The sequence below is a fragment of the Papio anubis genome, chromosome 17 (genome assembly GCF_008728515.1).
Source record: "Papio anubis isolate 15944 chromosome 17, Panubis1.0, whole genome shotgun sequence".
NCBI classification, from domain to species: domain Eukaryota; kingdom Metazoa; phylum Chordata; class Mammalia; order Primates; family Cercopithecidae; genus Papio; species Papio anubis.
The window spans coordinates 44884153-44902324 of NC_044992.1; the positions used below are offsets into that span (position 1 = coordinate 44884153).

The 18172-nt window shown below is 49.1% G+C and overlaps 1 protein-coding gene and 1 long non-coding RNA gene across 3 annotated transcripts in view; one reads left to right on the forward strand and one right to left on the reverse strand.

The window, feature by feature from the left end:
• Positions 1-10628, reverse strand: part of SP2 (Sp2 transcription factor) — a 32949-nt gene extending 22321 nt beyond the window's left edge. Inside the window, exon 1 of one of the 2 annotated variants that reach the window (XM_003912659.5) lies at positions 10491-10628. In XM_003912659.5, coding sequence (XP_003912708.1) covers positions 10491-10497 — 7 coding nt within the window. In that variant the 5' untranslated portion in view covers positions 10498-10628. The remainder of the gene's footprint in view (positions 1-10490) is intronic. The other variant, XM_009190153.4, reaches the window with a different exon arrangement.
• The window catches only part of LOC103878740, a 52028-nt gene extending 35578 nt beyond the window's left edge, over positions 1-16450 (forward strand). Inside the window, exons 3-4 of the long non-coding RNA XR_004179453.1 lie at positions 6440-10700; positions 16096-16450. This is a non-coding gene — a long non-coding RNA (uncharacterized LOC103878740). The remainder of the gene's footprint in view (positions 1-6439; positions 10701-16095) is intronic.
• Positions 16451-18172: the final 1722 nt, after the last annotated feature.

Below are 18172 nucleotides of genomic sequence, written 5' to 3' on the forward strand. Positions count from 1 at the left end.
CCGATGAGTGCCTCCTCCTCGAAATTCCCATGGATATTCTCCCACCTCTCCTGCCACCTCTTCCCCTTGTGGGCTCCTCTTCCTTTGCCACCCCTTAAATACTGATGTTCCCCAACATCTGTCCTTTCTCCTCACCCAGCACCCTTTCCCTGGGTGACCATGCCTATTCGCATGGCTTTACGTACCTTCCACAGGCTGGCAACTCATAGGCCTGTGTCTGGTCCAGATCTCTGCTCCACGTGTTAGACCTGTACATCCAGCCCTCTGTGCGTCTTCCACTAGGGCTGGCCACAGACACTTGGAACATTGAGCTGTCAGTTTTGCCCATTCTTTCTCAAGCTTTCTTACCCTCAGCCACCACAGGCCTTCTTCCAGATCCTTGAAAAACTTTCGTCTCTGCAGCTGTCTTTCCTTGCTTACAACTCTTTCTGTTCTCTTCACTAGCTAAGACCTCACCCTTCAGGTCTCTGGCTGTTTGACTTTCCCAGCATAATTTAAGAGCCATTATGTAACAGGCATGCCATTTCCTCAGAGTGGCCTTTCTGGACCCCTGAGACGAGGTTAACTCCTTTGGGAACACTCACTACCCATTAACTAATCGTGAGCCCGATGTATGCGAGGGCTCCCCAGGGTGGGCCATGTCTGTTTGCACCACTAAACTGTAGACACCAAGCCCGGCACATGGCTCACGGCCACCTTCAGTGCCTATGGGCTGTATGAATACCCTGGGTTAAAGCAGCCTCTCTTCTGGTATCTCCAATCAGGACAAAACCTGAGTATCCCCCTCACTGCCAACCAATCATCAAGTCCTCATGACTCCACTTCATAGACAAACCTCCCTGTAGTGTACCCAGGCTCCCCATCCTCATCACCATGATCCACCTGAGATATTGCCCACGGCCTCCAAAACTGCTTCCTGGCCTCTGGCCTCCCCCTTAGCCAGCCTCCACAATTTGGTCAGAAGGCTCTTTTTAAAGTGCAAATCCCATCCAGCTACTCTCCTAATTAACCCCCTCAATTGTTCCCTGATGCTCTTGTGATAAACTTATAAAGGCCAGAACAAGCTGTCCCTCCCTGGTCCACCCCCCTGACCTCTTGCCCTTCCACCTCTCCCAACACACACTTCAGCTTTTCATTTCTGGAATTAAAACATGCCACCCTGTCTCACTTGGAGCCTGAAGCACACTCTCTCCCATTTGCCTGGTCAGCTCCTGTCCTTCAGAGCTCATTTATACTCTCACTCAGGGAAAGCCTCTCCTGACCTCCTCCCACCTCAAGTCTGGGGCAGGTGACCCTGCTGCCTGCCAGTGCATACTCCAGGCACACTTCCACACTGTCCCACCAACAGAGCTGGGAGTGTGTCCCTGTCTCACAGGTCTTTCTAGGCCTGACTCGGGGAGAGCACGTAACAGGAAGAGAGACCTCTGAGCCCTGGCCACCAGGCTTCAGGCTGTTCAACCGGTCCTTTCACTGAGAATGCTACCCTTGAGACCCAGCAAATGAGAAAGGGCGCCTACAGAAATACCACAACAGTAGGCTTTAGGAAGCTTTTCCTTCTGGAGAGAACTTGGCTCCATCTCCACAACCCAGGCCTTGGGGGTAACGGCTTTTTTTGCCTGTGGGTTCCTGCCATCGTGGCTCTGGCTTTCTTGGCCTTTTGCTATGGTATTTCCCCTGGAGGAATTTCACACTGTGCAAACAGTCTTTCTGTTGGCTATTTTGGTCAGCTCAGCTGGGCCTTAAGCCAACAAAGCAGTTTCTAAGCCCAGGCTTTTCCAGTTGCCTAGCCTGGAAGAATTCAGAGCTGGTGAGGGAAAAGCATGCCCTGGCTGGTTTTAGAGAACAAAGTTGGACCTCAAAGAAAGCTGACAAATGGGGTAAAAGAATTCATTTGGATGAAGAGAGCAGCAACCTTGGTAGTGAAAGACTCCAAATTGTGCTGAGTATTTCAATGAGAAGCAAACCTCAGCAATCACAACAGCCATTATGTGGCTCGGTGGGCATGGTGGCTCATGCCTGTCATACCAGCACTTTGGGAGGCCGAGACAGGAGGATCACTTGAGATCAGGGGTTCAAGACTAGCCTGGGCCACACAGCAAGATGCCATCTCTACAAAAAATGTTTACAAACTAGCTGAGTATGGTGGTGTGTGCCTGTAGTCCCAGCTCCTTACAAGGCTAAGGTGAGAGGATTGCTTGAGTCCAGGAAGTCGAGGCTGCAGTAAGCTATGATTGCACCACTGTGCTCTGGCCTGGGTGACAGAGTGAGACCCTGTCTTTAAATAATAATAATAATGTTAAATAAACAAATGAATTAAAACCATGATAAAAGAGCCCAATAACAGTAAAACAAATTTCAATGGCTTTCATTAAACGAGAACACCTCTGGGCAGTGGCTTGCTAATGCCACAGGCCGAAGGAAGGAAGAAGGTGAGTAAGGAATGGAGATCTTGTCTCCACATTAACCCTTTACTGAGCTTCTCATCTTCCCCCACCCCCCATCTCAGACCCCCAGCCTCAGGCAATGACCCTTAGGTATGTCCACGATTTCACCAAGAAGTTAAAATTTCCCTCATCAGCTAAGATCCATTATGTCTTCCCTTCTCCTCAAGCAAAACTCCTTGCAAGAGTTACCTGTATTTCTCTCCTGCTAGCTTTTCTTAAACCTGCTCCAACCAAGCTGCACCCTCCCCAGGCATGCCACCAAAACTGTTCATGCCACCTCAGCCTCCCGAGGAGGTGGGATTACAGGCATGAGCCACTGCGCCTGGCCTCTTCTTCCTTGAAACACTTTCTTTACTTTGCCTCTAGGACGTACTTTGCTAGTCTCTGGCTAACTTCTCCCATATCTCCTTTGCTGGTTCTTCCTCTCCTCTCAAATTCTAAATGATTGGGTTGCCCCAGGACTCTGTCTCAGGACCTTTCTTTTTTTGGTTTTTTGTTTGTTTGTTTGTTTGAGACGGAGTCTCGCTCTGTCGCCCAGGCTGGAGTGCAGTGGCCGGATCTCAGCTCACTGCAAGCTCCGCCTCCCGGGTTTACGCCATTCTCCTGCCTCAGCCTCCCGAGCAGCTGGGACTACAGGCGCCCGCCACCTCGTCCAGCTAGTTTTTTGTATTTTTTAGTAGAGACGGGGTTTCACTGTGTTAGCCAGGATGGTCTCGATCTCCTGACCTCATGATCCGCCCGTCTCTGCCTCCCAAAGTGCTGGGATTACAGGCTTGAGCCACCGTGCCCGGCCAGGACCTTTCTTCTGTCTACACCTGTTTCCTAGCTGATTTTGTCTAGTCTCGTGGGTTTAGAAACCAGTAAGATACAGATTCTATATAATTTTAACTCTCACATTTCTATCTCGACTTGTATATCCAACTGCCTACTATCTCCACTTGGATGTATTAATAGGCATCGTAAATCTAACTAGCCCCAGCTGGGCGCGGTGGCTCACGCCTGTAATCCCAGCACTTTGGGAGGCCGAGGCAGGTGGATCACCTGAGATCAGGAGTTGGAGACCAGCCTGGCCAACATGGCGAAACCTCATCTCTACTAAAAATAAAAAAATGAGCCAGGTGTGGTGGCGAACGCCTGTAATCCCAGCTCCTCGGGAGGCTGACGAAGGAGAATCGCTTGAACCTGGGAGGTAGAGGTTGCAGTGACCCAAGATTGTGCCACTGTACTCCAGACTGCGTGACAGGAGCGAGACTCCATCTCAAAAAACAAAACAAAACAAAAATCTAACTAGCCCCAAACAGTGCTCCCGATATTGTCCTAATCCTGTGACTCCTTCAAAATTCCCCACTGCAGTGAATGAATAGTAACTCCATCTTTCCAGCTGCTCAGCCCTAAAACCTTGGGAGTTATCCTTATCTTTTTTCCACACCCTACATTTGACAGCAAACACTCGTATCTTCAAAATATATGCCCAAGCTGACTGCTTCTACCACCTCCTCTGTCATCACCTAGGTCCAGGTTTCTATCATGTCTCCCATGGATTAACCTCCTAGCTGCGCTTCTGACCTTGACCCCATCAGTCTATTCTCAACGCATCTAGAGTAAGACCCATCACACTTAAATGAAACCGTGTTATTTCTCTGCTCAGAAGCCCCCAATACCATCCCATCTCCCACTCAAAGTAAGAGCCAAAATCTCCATCGTGACACAGAAGGCCCCTGGGGGACCTGACCTCTTTCACCTGCCCTGTCACTCTCCCTCTCTCACTGCTTTAGCCATGCTGGCTCCCTGCTGTTCCTGAACATACCAAGTATGACCCCTGCTGAGGGCCTTTGCATTGCTCTTCTCTCTGCTGAGTTCTCACCCTCCTCCCCTCACCCCAGACAGAACAAGGCTCAATCTCCTCCCCACTCCTTCAGGGTTTTATTCAGATGTCACTTTATCATTGAGACTTTCCCTGATCACCCTATGTAAATTGCCACCTCCCCCTTTTTTTCCTTATCCTCGTTTTGCCTCCTTAGCACTTCTCACTGTCTCACAAATATCTATTAGTTATTCATTGTCTCCCACTAAGATGTAAGCTTCCTAAAGGCAGGGACTTCTCTGCGTTACTCACTGATGTATCCCAGTCCCTGGCACATGGTAGGTGCTTAACAATCTATGTTTGTTGAATAAGTGAATGAGTAAATCCTGGAGGCTTTACAGCACGAGAGCCTAAAGGGAGTGTAGGAACCAAAGGAGAAAAGCTGCAGATTTGCATACCCTGGCACTAGGTCAGGATCCACCCCACAGCTGACCCAGACCCTGATGGGTTTTAGCTGATGGAACCCTCAACCCCACCAGTCACCTCACATGTGGGCCAGTGCAGTCCAGTCCTGCTCCTGGCCAAAAACTTCAAAGCGCGCCGGGCGCGGTGGCTCAAGCCTGTAATCCCAGCACTTTGGGAGGCCGAGACGGGCGGATCACGAGGCCAGGAGATCGAGACCATCCTGGCTAACACAGTGAAACCCCGTCTCTACTAAAAAAAATACAAAAAACTAGCCGGGCGAGGTGGCGGGTGCCTGTAGTCCCAGCTACTCGGGAGGCTGAGGCAGGAGAATGGCGTGAACCCGGGAGGCGGAGCTTGCAGTGAGCTGAGATCGCGCCACTGTACTCCAGCCCGGGCGACAGAGTGAGACTCCGTCTCAAAAAAAAAAACAAAAAAAACAAAAAAAACAAAAAAAAACAACTTCAAAGCGCACAACTCCCATCACCACATACCAGGTACTACTGCATTTCAATGCTTCTCTCAACTGACATGCATTATTAATGCTTCTCTCAATTGACAAGCATTGGCGGAGCCAGGATTGCACCACTGCACTCCAGCCTGGAACTCCATCTCAAAAAAAAAAAAAAAAAAAAAAAAAAAAACAACAACAACAAACATAGCCGGGCGAGTGGTTCATGCCTGTAATCCCAGCACTTTGGGAGGCTGAGGCGGGCAGATCATGAGGTCAAGAGTTGGAGATCATCCTGGCCAACCCAGTGAAACCCTCTCTCTTCTAAAAATACAAAATTAGCTGGGCGTGGTGGCGCATGCCTATAGTCCCAGCTACTTGGGAGGCTGAGACAGGAGAATCGCTTGAACCCGGGAGGCGGAAGTTGCAATGAGCCAAGATCGCGCCATTGCACTTCAGCCTGGCAACAGAGCGAGACTCTGTCTCAAAAAAAAAAGATAATGAAGGCACTCGAATTTGGATACCACCTGTCTGTCTCCACCCTTAATTCTTCTTTCCAAAACGTGACTATGTCATTTGCTAGTTTGCATCCTGACTGGGTCATATCCCATTGTACTGGAAGGGACTCTGGAAATGTGTGGGGGTGGGGACAGCATAAAGAGAACCTGATCAAAGCAGGCCCAAGAAACAGCATCAAGTTTTTTTGTCAAAGAATACTGGGCCTCAGAATTCTTAGAGAACAGGAGGAAAAAAAAGCAAGATACACTTTTTCCCCTAAAGAATCTCATTATGTGCTTTGGCACATTTATTTGTGAGTAACTTCCCACACTTATCCTGGGCCAGGATCAGCTTTTTGTTTGTTTGCTTGTTTGTTTGTTTGTTTTGAGAGTCTTGCTCTGTCGCCCAGGCTGGGGTACAGTGGTGCACTCTCGGCTCACTGCAATCTCTGCCTCCTGGGTTCAAGTGATTCCCGTGCCTCAGCCTCCGGAATAGCTGGGACTACAGGTGTGTGCCACTACATGTGGCTAATTTTTGTATCTTTAGTAGAGATGGGGTTTTGCCATGTTAGCCAGGCTGGTCTCGAACTCCTGACCTTAAGTGATCTGCCTGCCTCAGCCTCCCAAAGTGCTGGGATTACAGGCATGATTACCAAGCCCAGCCCCAGGCCAGAATCAGCTTCTGAAATGAGTGGTGATTTCATTTCCCCTGAGAAGACAGGGCTGGCTTACCATTTACTTTTTTGGAGGCTGGGAAATGTCTTGGTTTGTTTTCTTCTAGGCTGATCTAAGAAGATTCCTAATTATCAACTGGGAGCAGAAATATTCCACTTCCAATTACATGGCCCTGCCTGCTCACTCTTACTTCCTATTCACACTCTCTTGGAGGCCACTTTGTGATTCTACCAAATCCTGTAGGAGAGGTGACAACCCTAAAGAGAAGGCTCTAGAAAGATGACATTTGGAAATGTGTAAGTTAGTGTCTGCTGGCTCCTCCTGAGCCACTTCTACTCTGTGATTGAGAGGAAAGGCCACCTAACTGCCTAAATCACCACACAGGGACAAACTGGTATCTAAGAGCACTCAGCAGCAAAAACAAGTAAGCTAAGCCTTTGCACTGCAATGTGGCAGGGCTTTTGGCTAGGTATAGCAAGCAATTCTGATGTGGAGACAAACAGCAGCAACGGGAATGAAATGCCAATGAAGGATTCCAACCATTGGGTCTGCAAGCATGCTTGTCCTGTGACACAAACAGCCTAGACATCTCAGCACTGCTTGGAGCTGCTCATTGGGGGAGCCTGAGAAACATCAGCCCTTTCACAACCCCTTGCTCCTGAGCAGAGCTCATCTCCCAAGAGCAAATCAGCCTGCAGCCCAGTTGGATGAGAAGCACAGTGTTCCCCTGTGCCAGTGGCAGCCTCAGAGCATCCTGAAAGACCGCTTCCTAGACACGCAGTGGAAGCCATGACTTCCCCTAAGCTGCCAGTGCTGCTTCTGAACTCACGTGGAGGTTCTTTTTTCAGTGTCCCCAGAGGCAGTAGAAAAATCCGTTTTCCATTTTGGAATCTATCAAGTAGGACAAATCTGCCACCTGGGAGCATCTCCTCAAGGGCAATCTCTACGCCCTTTCCCACATAGCCTGACAATACCCTCGAGTTAGAAATATCCCTTGTTGGCTAGGCACAGTGGCTCATGCCTGTAATCCCAGCACTTTGGGAGGCTGAGGTGGGAGGATTACTTGAGGCCAGGAGTTTGAGACCAGCCTGGCATAGAGAGACTATGCCTCTATTATTTTTAAAAAAGAAATGTCCCATATTTTTATCCTCTTCACTCATCTTTCCACCTTGCTCCAATAGATTGCTGACAGAAAAGTGAGATCTCCTCCACCCCAAGGTCTCCTAAGAGAATGCTGCTAGCCAAAAAAAGATCTGCCGATTATTGAGGAAGAGCATCTTTAAAAAGACACTCAACTACATTTCAGAAAGATAAAGATCTAAGTGTTGGCTCTATGAGGGAAGAAATAAAGAGAAAGAACTTTTTTTCCTCCTACAACAGGTCTAGACAATGTCATACAAGGAGTTGCAAGCATATCCAAAACAAAAAAGGCAAAAACAAGCAAAAAAGCAACAAATGCATTCCAAAATGATCTCCATTTCTCAGCCCAGAAATGTACTGGATACTGGTTTAGTTCAGCCTGTAGGTGGTGGGAAGAAATTCACAAATCCAAGTCAGTTGCAAAAAGACATATCACCCAATGAACCTGTAAGAAAGTATACGAGCTTCTCTGAACAGATTTTACTCCAGGTTTGCAGCCCACAAGGTTTAAGATCGGGCCATGAGGTTAAATCTGGTAAACTCAGAAATGTTCATGCTACTGCATCCCTAAACTTTGTAATTCTCTGTGTACCCTTTAAAGCAGTGTTTCTCTGCATCTTTTATTCCATAGCCATTGTCCACCTGATCCAAAATATCCTAAATTTTTCTATGTTTGCAAGCAGGGTTTCCAATTTTTGTGTATACAGAAAAGGGGTGTGTGTGAAAAAATAAGTATTAGAAAAAGAACACGTTACGTATATATCACAGAAATGAGTGGGCAAGATTTAGAAGATTGCTGAAACAAAGCCAATACTAAGGTCTACTAGTTGGTTGCAACAAGTTTAAAATGTCTTCAGAAGGGCCCTGGTTGGGCAATACTATACTTGCTGACAGCAAGCTTGGGAACTGACACAGACCTATAGCAAAGGACTGTCCAACTTCTCCAAAAAGCTGGTATTAACCACCAGAAGAAATAAGAAGTTCAAGGCCAAAATATCCAAATGAACCAACCACTCTACTTGCTGAAATGCCATAAAGCTTCTTTACCCCAGACATTTACCCAAATCTTATAATTTCTTTTCTCCTCTCTGACAGGCCTCCACAGGCCCAAACTTTAATAGAATCTGAGAGAAAAAAGTGGCCAGTCCATCTGCTGTCCAGAGTGATGCCAAACTCTTTCTCCTGGAACCAGTTCTACCTGTTGGGCAGTCAGATGAGGGTCCGATTATTAACAAACTCTACTTGGGTCTCCTTGGTAGAGTTTGTGGCTTCAGCAGCCTAGTTCAGGGGGGTTCATAATTATGTCAGACTAGCTTTTTTTCTTGCAGTTGCTTTTAACCAAAGAGGTTAAGCCTCTGTACAACCAAGAGGAAGAACTAGAATTAGAAACCTTACCAATCGTCCCAGCCAATGATAATCCATTTCCAACAGGTATTAACGCCTGTTAGAAGCCACTGGAACACTGACATCATCAGCCCAATTGATAGGTTGTCTGATAGATTCCCCCCCTTCATCGCACACAAGAATTTAAAACAAAACAAGACACTGCAGTTATATTCATTATTGCAGACAATGGGTTTCTTTGTGTTAGTAATTGAAATTACTGCTGTGCTCTGGACTCCATTATTCCCTTTGCAGCCTGTAAGCTGGCCAACACTCTAAACTTTCGAGCCCTAAAAATTGTATCATCCAGAATACCAACTCGGTACAGCCCTCCAATGTGAAACTGAATGCCTTCTGGGGTACAGCATGAAACTGTTTTAGACAGTGCAGGCCAGTGCACCTTGAAACAGTGTCCTTCCAACTGTAATGAAATCTGTAAACGGCAAACTTGGGCCAATTCATTGTTTAAAGCAGATCTACTGGCTCATACCTTTCTCTAGGAAACAATAAGTGAACAAGAAGTAACCTCAGAGGAAGAAAGAACTGTGGGAGAATGCACTGAGAAAGGCCAGACTGAGTCCCCTTGGATGAAGTTAATTAAGAAACAAACATGACAGGATATTGCAATCAAAACCAAGGAATGCAGTGAGGATAGGTTTCTCAGTTGCCCAGAGAAGACATAGTTCCTTTTGAACTAAAATTAGAAAGCCGCTGGGAAGGAAACCTAAGAAGCATGGGTAAGAGGCTGAAAACCGTAAGTCAGCAATGGGGATGCAGGTGGGTGGAGGAAGAAAGCAAGTATCTATTTTATTTCTTCTGTAATTCCTTAAGATTGTTTGCGCCTGAGCTTTGGGACTGCAGTAGTCTTCCCCCACGGGGCGTCAGGTAACAGGCTGGGGAGCTCTGGCAAGAAGTTCTCAAACTTCTCACAATTCTGCTAAGAGCTTGCATCTAGCTGGAGGATCAATGATCCAAGTGAAAACATTAAAGGAAGGTTTTTGCCCACTCCCCAGTGAGAGATCATCTGCCCAGAGAGTGCCCTCGTGTCCTGACACCATCGCCCGACTGGGATACATCAGTAACCGGGCTGTCGTCGATGCCGAGCAGTGCCCATCTGGTTGGCAGCGTCCGGATCTCAAGCGTTCCCTCGCCCCTCTGTACTTCGGGGAGCCCTGAATCGCTGGCGGGCATCTACAGTTAAGAGTGCAGGAAGGCCTCTCAGACACGGGGCGAACACGAGGGCTGTTGGCTGCCTCCTCGGAGCCGACCCAGGCATAGTCCGCCCAGGCAGGAGAGCGGCGCTGAGGTGGGTCGGCACCCGGCTGAGAGGTGCCAGGCCACCCCGGTGCCCGCTCCTCTCGCCGGCCCCCGGAAGCGCCGCCCTCCCGTCCGGCGGGCTCCGAGGGGGCGGGGAGTCGAACGCCCCCTTCCGGGTGCCTCCGCCCGGCTGGCCAGCCCCGCTCCTCCTCCGGGCGGGAATCCTCCCTCCCCCGCCCCTCCCGAAGCCGGGCCCCGGCGCCAGGCCCGGCCCCAGGGGGGAACCCCCGGCCTCGGCTCCCTCTCCCCGCGGCCTCTGCCCGTCTTCCCGACCCTTGGGGGCCGGGAAGACCCCGCCGGCAGCGGCCGGGACCCACCGCTCATTACGACATCTTCCTCCCTGGCCTCCGCCGCCTCCGCCGCCACCGAGAGCCTGACACCGCCCGCCAAGCACCCGCCAATCCCGGAGCCCGCCACCGCCCGAGCGACGGCAGCCTTCACCAATAAGGGCTTGGAACATTGGGGACCGACAGCACTATTAACCAATCAACCAGAGGCGTCTAGAGCGACGTTGATTTGACCAATAGGTCTGTGCAATGTCACTGATGGACGGTAGACCGCACCAACCGAAAACCAATTGAATAATGAATGACATGTTTATCAGCCAATTGGAGGGAGGCAAAGTCCCGCCTACTGGGTGGTTGATGGACAGCGACAGGAAGCTGGGAGGGGAGGGGCTTAGTCGAAGAGTGCTTTTGTATTGGTCGTGGTTGACCTTCCACCCACCTCTAACCCAGAGGATGAGTGATAGATCTGCCCTGAAGCCAATCAGAAGTCCTTAGGGTGAGGCCCACAAATGCCCCAGAAATAGCATATATATTGTACCCTAAGTCCAGTCTCGCCCAGGTGTGGCAGGACCTTTTACCTGCTCTTCGGCAGTAGCCGGCTGCCACTCAACCCCATGCTTGGTGAGTGGAAAGCCATCAACCTTTTATTTAGTCCCTCGCTCGTTGTCGCCTCGGGAGGGGCGACTTTGTACAGTGAGGCACTGGGGTCCGGCACCATAGTCAGAGTTGGGGTTGTTTACGCGACACTTCTGAAGGGATTTTCACAATCGGTTAAGCCCCCGTTAATCTTCACATGGTTATTGCGGCGACCCCCATAGCCCACGGTCCCAAACGTGTGCATCTGAATCATCCGAAGCTCTTTCTAAAGGCAGGTTCCCCGGGCCGCCTCTCCTAATCCGACTCGGTACTTCACGGGGCGTGCCTAGAATCTGCATTTTAGCAAGGGCCTGGCATGGACAGAGTTGCACGCTTGAGTTTGAGAAGTACTGCTTGGCCTCTGCCCCACTTACCCTTATCTTCTTGAGATGAGGTAAAGCACTTGGTAGGCACTATCTGGATAGGTTTATCTTTGCTCCCAAGTCTCTTCCGAGAACTTGGGAAGGCTGCCTAGCTTAGTGAGGGAATCCATTCTGGCTTCAGACCAGTCTGGGTTTGAAACCTACACATCCTACTAACTTAGGCAGGGTACCGAAACTCCCTGAGCCTCGTGTCCTCATCAGTAAAACGAGGTTAATCACACCTACACCTTAGCGCAATGGCTTTAAAAAAATAAAAAATAAAAAAATAAAACATAGCCCATCAAGAGAAATAAATTTTGCATACTGACCAGTACACTTCTGTTTGAGAGTGTCACAAAGTTTCCGAAAACAATGCTTACTACTTGTGATACACTGATAGTTTCTATGCCTATCCTATCTTATTCTCGTTCTTGTTGATCATGACTGGCAATTTGAAAAACACTGCTAGGAAAGGTTGGTTGATAATACAAAATGCGGAGCAGAATTCCGGGTACACAGTAATTACTGAAAAAATGTTAATAGCCTCTTCCAGTCTACTCCTCTCAGTGTTAGCCTTTGAAAAACAAGACTTTAGACGATAACACTCCTCTAGTAAAGATCCTTCATGGGATCCGTATCTCCTGGATAAAGCCCAAATTTCTTTCTAGGCAAATTCCTCCCACTCTTTTTTCTTCTTAACCTCAGCATCCACCAGAGGACACACTCTTACTGGTGTATCTTTCATGCTTTATCTCCTCCCTGTACCCCCATTCCCTTCCTACAAAACCTACCCTTTTCCCTCCAGGAAAGATTCCAGGTTCCTAAACACGCTTTTTTCCACTAGTTGACTTTCTATCTTACCCTTCCCTTCTGGTAAACCCCTATGCATCCATGGCCAGATGTGGTGGCTGACACCTGTATTCCTAGCGCTTTGGGAAGCCAGAGGCAGGTGGATCACTTGAACCCAGGATTTCAAGACCCAGCCTGGGCAACGTGGCGAAACCCTGTCTACAAAAAAGCCGCATGGGGCGGTGCACACTTGTAGTTCTAGCTACCTGGGAAGCTGAGGTGGGTGGATCACTTGAGCCTAGGAGTTTGAACTTAAAATGAGCTATGATCACACCACTTCACTCCAGCCTGGGTGACAGAGCGAGACCCTGTCTCTCAGAAAAATAGATAAACTCCTATGCATGCTTCAAGACTCTGCTGTAAGTCTGCATACCTCACTCCTGCCTAGCTATAGCTTCTTCCTCCCCTGCGCTGCCCTGGCACATGCAAAAGGGCTTCTCTCTCACACACTATTTCCACACTTTTATTCTCACTTCTTGCTCTCTTGCTAGACTGAGCTGTGGTAGAAGGATTGAGGCCAGCATAGAGGAGGATCAGCAGGAAATGTAAGCTGAGTTAAAGAATGAATATTTGCATACAATGACATCTGCATGACTTGTTTATGTAGTCCATACATTCTGTTCCCAGGCCATTTTTCAAGTTTAGATTGCTTCACTGTCAAACCAAGGACTCCACCCAGGTTCCATGACTCACCTGTATTAGGGTGCAGGGATTTGGGGGGGAGGTAGGTGGGGTTGAATATCCTGCTGGGCCACTGTCAAACCTCTTCTGGGAGAAAAACTGGGGGTAACTATGCTTCTAACCTAGAGGCCCCATCTTGAAGACCGCAGAGGTGAAAAAAAAAAAAAGTGTGCACACACGGGGCGGAGGACAGGGCGTGAAAACTTGGAAGAATTCTGCAGTCGTTTTGAATTATTTGATTGGTTTTGCCCTTTTAAGGGTCACCTTATCTTTTGTTTGTTTTTGTTTTTGTTTTGTTTCTAGGCTGTCTGACTCTTCTTACTAGAGACACAGCCAAAGAAGGGGAGGACCCTTTGGGTTTTTTTTGTTTTTTCTTTCTTTCTTTCTTTCTTTCTTTTTTTTTTTTTTCTGGAGATGGAGTCTTGCTGTGTCACCCAGGCTGCAGTGCTGTGGTACGATCTCAGCTCACTGCAACCTCCGCCTCCCAGGTTCAAGCGATTCTCCTGCCTCAGCCTCCTGAGTAGCTGGGATTACAGGCGTGCGCCACCAAGCCCGGCCAATTTTTGTGTTATTAGTAGAGACAAGGTTTCACCATGTTGGCCAGGCTGGTCTCAAACTCCTGACCTCAAGTGATCCACCCACCTCAGTCTCCTAAAGTGCTGCTTTTCTTTTTTTTTTTTTTTTTTTTTTTTTGAGATGGAGTCTCGCTCTGTCGCCCAAGTTGGAGTACAGTGGTGCGATCTCGGCTCACTGCAAGCTCCGCCTCCTGGGTTTACGCCGTTCTCCTGCCTCAACTTCCCAAGTAGCTGGGACTACAGGTGCCCACCACCATGCCCGGCTAATTTTTTGTGTTTTTAATAGAGACGGGGTTTTACCGTGTTAGTCAGGATGGTCTCGATCTCCTGGCCTCGTGATCCACCCGCCTCGGCCTCCCAAAGTGCTGGGATTACAGGCGTGAGCCACTGCGGGAAGGGGACACTTTCTAAGAAGAAGACCTAGTTCATACTTTTGTCAGGCCCATTGGAGTCTTAGAGCCTCGTTCACAAACACCCCCGCTCCCCCAACGACCACACAACTCCTCAGAGATTTTTTCTTTCAAGATGGCCCCTGTCCTCAACAGAGAGGGAGAAGGTCAGACAACGGCTTGGAAATGCTTGTGGTCTCTCTGGCCACACTTATTTATTTATTTATTTATTTATTTTTTTTTTTTTGAGACGGAGTCTCACTCGGTCACCCAGCCTGGAGTGCAGTGGCCGGATCTCAGCTCACTGCAAGCTCCGCCTCCTGGGTTTACGCCATTCTCCTGCCTCAGCCTCCCGAGTAGCTGGGACTACAGGCGCTCGCCATCTTGCCCGGCTAGTTTTTTGTATTTTTTAGTAGAGACGGGGTTTCACCGTGTTAGCCAGGATGGTCTCGATCTTCTGACCTCGTGATCCGCCCGTCTCTGCCTCCCAAAGTGCTGGGATTACAGGCTTGAGCCACCGCGCCCGGCCTTATTTATTTATTTATTTATTTAGAGACGGAGTCTCGCCTCATCGTGCAGGCTTGAGTGCGGTGGCGCTATCTCAGCTCACTGCAATCTCTGCCTCGCAGGTTTAAGCGATTCTCCTGCCTCAGTTTCCTGAGTAGCTGGGATTACAGATACGCGCCACTACGGCCGGCTATTTTTTGTATTTTTAGTAGAGATGGGGTTTCACTGTGTTGGTCAGGCTGGTCTCAAACTCCTGACCTCATGATCCGCCTCCCCTCGGCCTCCCAAAGTGCTGGGATTACAGGCATGAACCACTGTGCCCTCCCTTTATTTTTATTATTTTTGAGACAGAGTCTCCGAAGCCTCAACCTCCTGAGCCCAAGTGATCCTCCCGCCTCTTGAGTAGCTGGGACTACAGGTGTGCGCCACCATGCCCAGCTAATTTTTAAATTTTTTGTAGAGCTGGGGTCTCCCTATGTTGCCCAGACTGGTTTCAAACTCCTGAACTCAAGCGACCCTCCTGCCTCAGTCTCCCAAAGTGCTAGGGTTATAGGCATGAGCCACTGCACCTGGCCATGGCCACACTTGAGACTCACTAAAAGAGCTTTTAATAGGTTCTGAAGTCTGGGTCCCATCCCAGGAAATTGGACTCTCTGGGGGCATCAGTATTAAGGAGTTCCTCAGGTGATTCCAATGGGCAGCCAAATGTGGAAAAGGACTCCTTAGCCCAAAGATACCTTCCCACTGGGGGTGCCCAAGTGAAAAACAAGGAAAAGTCTGTGCCCTCCACCCCCACCCACTCCTGTCCCTCCCCTTTCTGAATTTCTCCTCTTCCTACCCTACCTGCTGCCATCTTCACAGAGCCAGGGCCAGTGGGTGGTTCTGAGTGTGTGTGTCAACCTCAACCAGGGGCGACATCTCCTCCCTGGTGTGTCTGGAGGCAGGTTCTCTCAGTGATATTTCCCTTTTGTCTCCAACTGCTTTCAGTTTCTTTCTACTCCACATTGTCACTTTCTCTACATTTCTAACTTGCAAAGCTACACATTCCCCACCGCTAAAAACCCCATGCTCGTCTTGTCTACCATGGCACCTTCCATTCCCAGCACATTGCTTGATTATAGTAGGTGCACAGTAAATGTTTGCTGACTGACTAAATGACTATATCCTTTTAACACTTCTCAGGGACTTACCCCTTCTCTTTCAGGCCCAGCTTCTTCCACTTCCACTTCTCCTTCCATGTCTACCTCTGAATCCCCTTCTTTTTTTTTTTTTAATTTCCCTGAGATGGAGTTTCACTCTTGTTGCCCAGGCTGGAGTGCAATGGCACGATCTCAGCTCACCTCAACCTCCACCTCCCAGGTTCAAGCGATTCTCCTGCCTTAGCCTCCCTAGTAGCTAGGATTATAGGCATGTGCCACCATGCCTGGCCAATTTTGTATTTTTAGTAAAGACAGAGTTTCTCCATGTTGGTCAGGCTGGTCTCGAACTCCTGACCTCAGGTGATCCACCCGCCTCGGCTTCCCAAAGTGCTGGGATTACAGGCTTGAGCCACTGCGCTCAGCCTGAATCCCCTTCTTTCTTCACTTTCCTGTGCTTTTCCTGCTTCCTGACATTCTCTTTGTCCTTTTTTGCACAGGGCCGTCCTCATCTAATCCATCAGTACCAGACAGTGAACATCTCTCCCCCAGGATGCTGAGGAAGGGTGCTGGATGGAAGGATGTGGAACTACAGCCTCTGCTCTCAAGATACTCAGATCTGGGCAGGGAACACCACACATCTGGGCCTGTCAGGGGGTTGGGGGCTGGGGGAGGGATAGCATTAGGAGAAATATCTAATGTAAATGACAAGTTGATGGGTGCAGCAAACCAGCATGGCACATGTATACCTATGTAACAAACCTGCATGTTGTGCACGTATACTCTAGAACTTAAAGTATAATTAAAAAAAAAAAAAAAAAAAGCTTCAGATCCCTCCTGGAGCCTCCTATGAAACCACATGGTATAGCTGGTGCTGTTGGTCCAGAAACTAGAAGAATATCAGGCCAACCGTCTTGATTCTCTGTTGGGCCTCACTCATAGCTACAACCCAACGTTTACTGTTGGTGTTTATCTTTGAAGAGTTACAGCCAACCCAGCCTTCTAAAGACGGCTTGTTTTGCCTTAAGGATTTCCCAGTAACCTCTGCTTTTCCCTTTTCCCTCCTATGGTTTTCTATGTTCTCATCTCTTCCCTTTCTACCTATGGGGAAACCAAAATTGCAAACTGTTTTTTTTTTTTTTTTTTTTTTGAGACTGTCTTGCTCTGTTGCCCAGGCTGGAGCACAATGATGAGGTCTCGGCTCACTGCAACCTCCACCTCCCAGGTTCAAGCAATTCTCGGCCGGGCGTGGTGGCTCAAGCCTGTAATCCCAGCACTTTGGGAGGCCGAGATGGGCGGATCGCGAGGTCAGGAGATTGAGACCATCCTGGCTAACACGGTGAAACCCCTCTCTACTAAAAAATACAAAAAAGTAGCCGGGTGAGGTGGTGGGCGCCTGTAGTCCCAGCTACTCGGGAGGTTGAGGCAGGAGAATGGCATAAACCCAGGAGGCGGAGCTTGCAGTGAGCTGAGATCCGGCCACTGCACCCCAGCCTGGGCGACAGAGCAAGACTCCGTCTCAAAAAAAAAAAAAGGGAAAAAAAAAGCAATTCTCTTGCCTCAGCCTCCTGAGTAGCTGGGATTACAGGTGGGTGTCACCACGCCCAGCTAATTTTTATATTTTTAGTAGAGATGGAGTTTCATCATTTTGGCCAGGCTTGTCTCGAACTCTTGACCTCAGGTGATCCACGTGCCTCGGCCTCCCAAAGTTCTGGGATTACAGGCATGAGCCACTGCTCCCAGCCCAGAGTTGCAGACTTTTGTAACCCAGACGCTCTCATATGCAGATCCACAAAACTATTTGATGGGACAAACACCTAGCTTGGATGAATTTGGGTTATTTTTTTTTTTCCTCCTAGGGTCCATCAATGATTTCAGGGATCTAGGTTTCCTCAGTCTTCTGTGAACATGAAACATTCACAAAGGCTATAAGATGTATCTCCCTGTTACACCACACCCCGGATGCACACATACAGACACACCTCTGTCCTCACTGCTGGGGATGCCACTCCTGACTCCTGCCCTAACACATCAACTTCCTCTGCCCCTGGTTCCCCTGTCCAGGCTGATGGCTCCCCACCAACTGCCATGGAATCTTCCAGCAAGGACATTCCACTCATCCTTCCCCACAGGGTTCTTCCTTCTTTGCTGCTTCTTTCTACCCCCAGTCTCCCTGGGGTGGGATCTGTGGAGCCTCAGGGAGAAAGGGCAGGGCCCCAGGTAAAAGGAGCCCTTTAAGGCGGAAGGCATGGGTGCCTCCTCTGCCTTTGTGTGTCACCACCAGGGGGCACCCAAGGCATTTCCAAAGCAGCTGCCCAGTATTCACCTTACAGGAACACAGGGCGGGCAGGGAGATCCAGCTTGACAAGCAGCTATTCCCCCAGGAATGGGGCCTGTTTCATTCAGAGACTGAGAGTGGGTTCCAGCCTCTACAAAGAAACTCCTTAAAAAGAGTCATTTGGGGCCGGGTGCAGTGGCTTACCCCTGTAATCCCAGCATTTTGGGAGGCTGAGGTGGGTGGATCACCTGAGGCCAGGTATTCAAGACCAGCCTGGCCAACATGGTGAAACCCCATCT